At 60.3% G+C, this 2,640-nt stretch overlaps 1 protein-coding gene across 1 annotated transcript; it reads left to right on the top strand.

The window, feature by feature from the left end:
- Positions 1-132: 132 nt before the first annotated feature.
- LOC119343370 (putative inactive methylesterase 20) lies at positions 133-633 on the top strand. Its single transcript, XM_037614354.1, has one exon. It carries the CDS (start codon positions 133-135, stop codon positions 631-633), a length of 501 nt encoding a protein of 166 aa, XP_037470251.1.
- The last annotated feature ends 2,007 nt before the right edge of the window (positions 634-2,640 follow it).

Raw genomic sequence — 2,640 nt, 5'->3', positions numbered from 1 at the left:
TTTTTTTTTTTTGAGTAAAAAGTCATGTTAGTTTGCCGCGCCGAAACTTGCGCGGCTTTATAAATGCAACAGCGTCCCAGTTTGTAGACATCAGAGCCACAGGCACAAACACTTCGTTCTGGTGCACGGCGTATGCACATGGCGGCTCCGGCTGACCAAGCTAGCAGCAAGCACTTCGTTCTGGTGCACGGCGTATGCGTCGGCGGTTGGGCCTGGTTCAAGGTCGCGACGCGGCTCAGGTCGGCTGGGCACCGCGTCAGCACGCCTGACCTAGCGGCGTCGGGCGTGGACCCCAGGCCGCTGCGCGAGGTGTCGACGTTCTTCGACTACAGCAAGCCGCTGCTGGACCTCCTGGGGTCCCTCCCGCCCGGGGAGAAGGTGGTGCTCGTCGGCCACAGCCTCGGCGGCGTGAGCATTGCCCTCGCCTGCGAGCTGTTCCCGGAGAAGGTCGCCGCTGCGGTGTTCGTCTCCGCCTTCATGCCGGACCACAGGTCGCCGCCGTCGTACGTGCTTGAAAAGGTACACACCATGATCGAATTCCTCGAATCTGCAGCTCTAGATTTGACGTACGCGGAAACAGAAAACACCAATGTAGAAGGACAAGATATGGGCTGTGCAATTTCGATGTATTGATCGGTGCACCAGGCACGTATATATAAGTACAGAGATGGACCACAACCTCAACTATACAAAGGAGACAGGAGGTGGACCCTACATACAAATATACACGTACACAATATACTCAACACCCCCCCCTCCGCGCAGTCGAAGCGGCGCCAGTGACGCAAAGACTGGAACGAAACTCCTCGAAAGTAGAAGTCGGCAGTCCCTTCGTCATCACATCGGCGAACTGCTGAGCGGTCGGCACATGGAGAACCCGCATGCGTCCAAGAGCCACCTGCTCGCGCACAAAGTGAATGTCCAGCTCGATGTGTTTAGTCCGGCGATGATGAACGGGGTTGGCGGAGAGGTACACCGCAGAGACGTTGTCACAGTAGACAACCGTAGCCTGGGAAACGTCGTGATGCACCTCCTGCAGTAACTGTCGTAGCCAGGTGCACTCGGCAACGGCGTTGGCCACAGCTCGGTACTCAGCCTCCGCGCTGGAGCGCGAAACTATTGGTTGTCGCTTAGACGACCACGAGACGAGTGAAGGACCGAGGTAGACGCAGTAGCCAGAGGTGGACCGACAAGTGTCAGGGCAGCCAGCCCAGTCAGCATCGGAGTAGACCACCATCTCCAGAGAAGTAGACGCCGTGAGTGTCAGCCCGAGGGTCATCGTGCCACGGATGTAGCGAAGGATCCGCTTCACGAGAGTCCAATGAGAGTCACGAGGGGCGTGCATGTGGAAACACACCTGCTGAACAACATACTGAAGATCCGGTCGAGTGAGAGTTAAGTACTGAAGAGCGCCGACAATAGACCGGTAGAAAGGAGCATCCGACGCAGGCGAGCCCTCAAGAACAGAGACCTTGGCCTTCGTGTCAACAGGAGTAGCAACAACTTGATAGTTGAGCATACCGGCACGCTCAAGAAGCTCGTGTGCATACTTCTGCTGATGAAGAAAGAAACCGTCCGAGCGGCGAACGACCTCAATGCCAAGAAAATAATGTAGAGCACCCAGGTCCTTAATAGCAAACTTGTCACGCAGCCGGAGAGTAATCTGCTGAAGAACAGCTGCGGAGGAGGCAGTCAGGATGATGTCGTCGACGTAAAGCAGCAAGTATGCAGTCGTGTCACCGTGGCGATAGACAAACAGCGAGGCATCCGAGCGAGTAACGCTGAAGCCCAGTGTCTGAAGAAACCCGGTGATCCGCTGGTACCAGGCGCGGGGTGCCTGCTTGAGCCCGTAAAGAGAGCGGGACAGCAGACACACATGGCCGGGAAGTGAGGCGTCGACAAAACCGGTGGGTTGCTCACAATACACCTACTCCTCAAGATGGCCATGGAGAAAGGCGTTGGAGACATCCATCTGATGAACGGGGCAGCCGCGGGACATGGTGAGCTGGAGGACGGTGCGGATCGTGCCCGGTTTTACAACCGGGGCGAACGTCTCGGTGAAGTCCACTCCAGCGCGCTGGCGAAAACCACGGACCACCCAGCGAGCCTTGTAGCGCTCGAGAGTGCCATCCAAGCGGGTCTTATGGCGAAAGACTCACTTGCCGGTGATGACGTTGGCGCGAGGAGGCCGAGGAACCAGTGTCCAAGTGCGGTTCCGTTGGAGCGCGTCGAACTCTTCCTGCATCGCCGCAAGCCAGTGGGGATCATGGAGGACGGCGCGAGCGGACACGGGAAGAGGCGACGGCTCCGCAGTGGAGGCGGCAAGGACATACTCGTCACTCGTGTACCGGAGGCTCGGACGATGAACGCCGGTACGAGCGCGGGTGACGGGGCCAGAGGGCGCCAACGGAGCCACCGGCGAGGCAGCCGGCAAGGCAGCCGGCGAGGGAGCCGGTGAGACGGCCGACGTCAGGGCCGGCGAGGCGGCTGGCGAGGCGGCCGGCGTCGGGGCCGGCGAGGCGGCCGACGTCGGGGCCGGCGAGGCGGCCGACGTCGGGGCCGGCGAGGGAGCCGGCGAGGCGGCTGGCGTCCGGGCTGACGAGGCGGCCGGCGTAAGGGCCGGCGAGGGAGCCGGCATCG

The sequence above is a fragment of the Triticum dicoccoides genome, unplaced genomic scaffold (genome assembly GCF_002162155.2).
Source record: "Triticum dicoccoides isolate Atlit2015 ecotype Zavitan unplaced genomic scaffold, WEW_v2.0 scaffold124607, whole genome shotgun sequence".
NCBI lineage: Eukaryota > Viridiplantae > Streptophyta > Magnoliopsida > Poales > Poaceae > Triticum > Triticum dicoccoides.
This window is presented reverse-complemented; position numbering and strand designations above follow the sequence as displayed.

Coding starts and splice junctions, on each gene's coding strand:
- LOC119343370 (XM_037614354.1), top strand. CDS start 133: ATGCACATGGCGGCTCCGGCTGACCAAGCTAGCAGCAAGCACTTCGTT.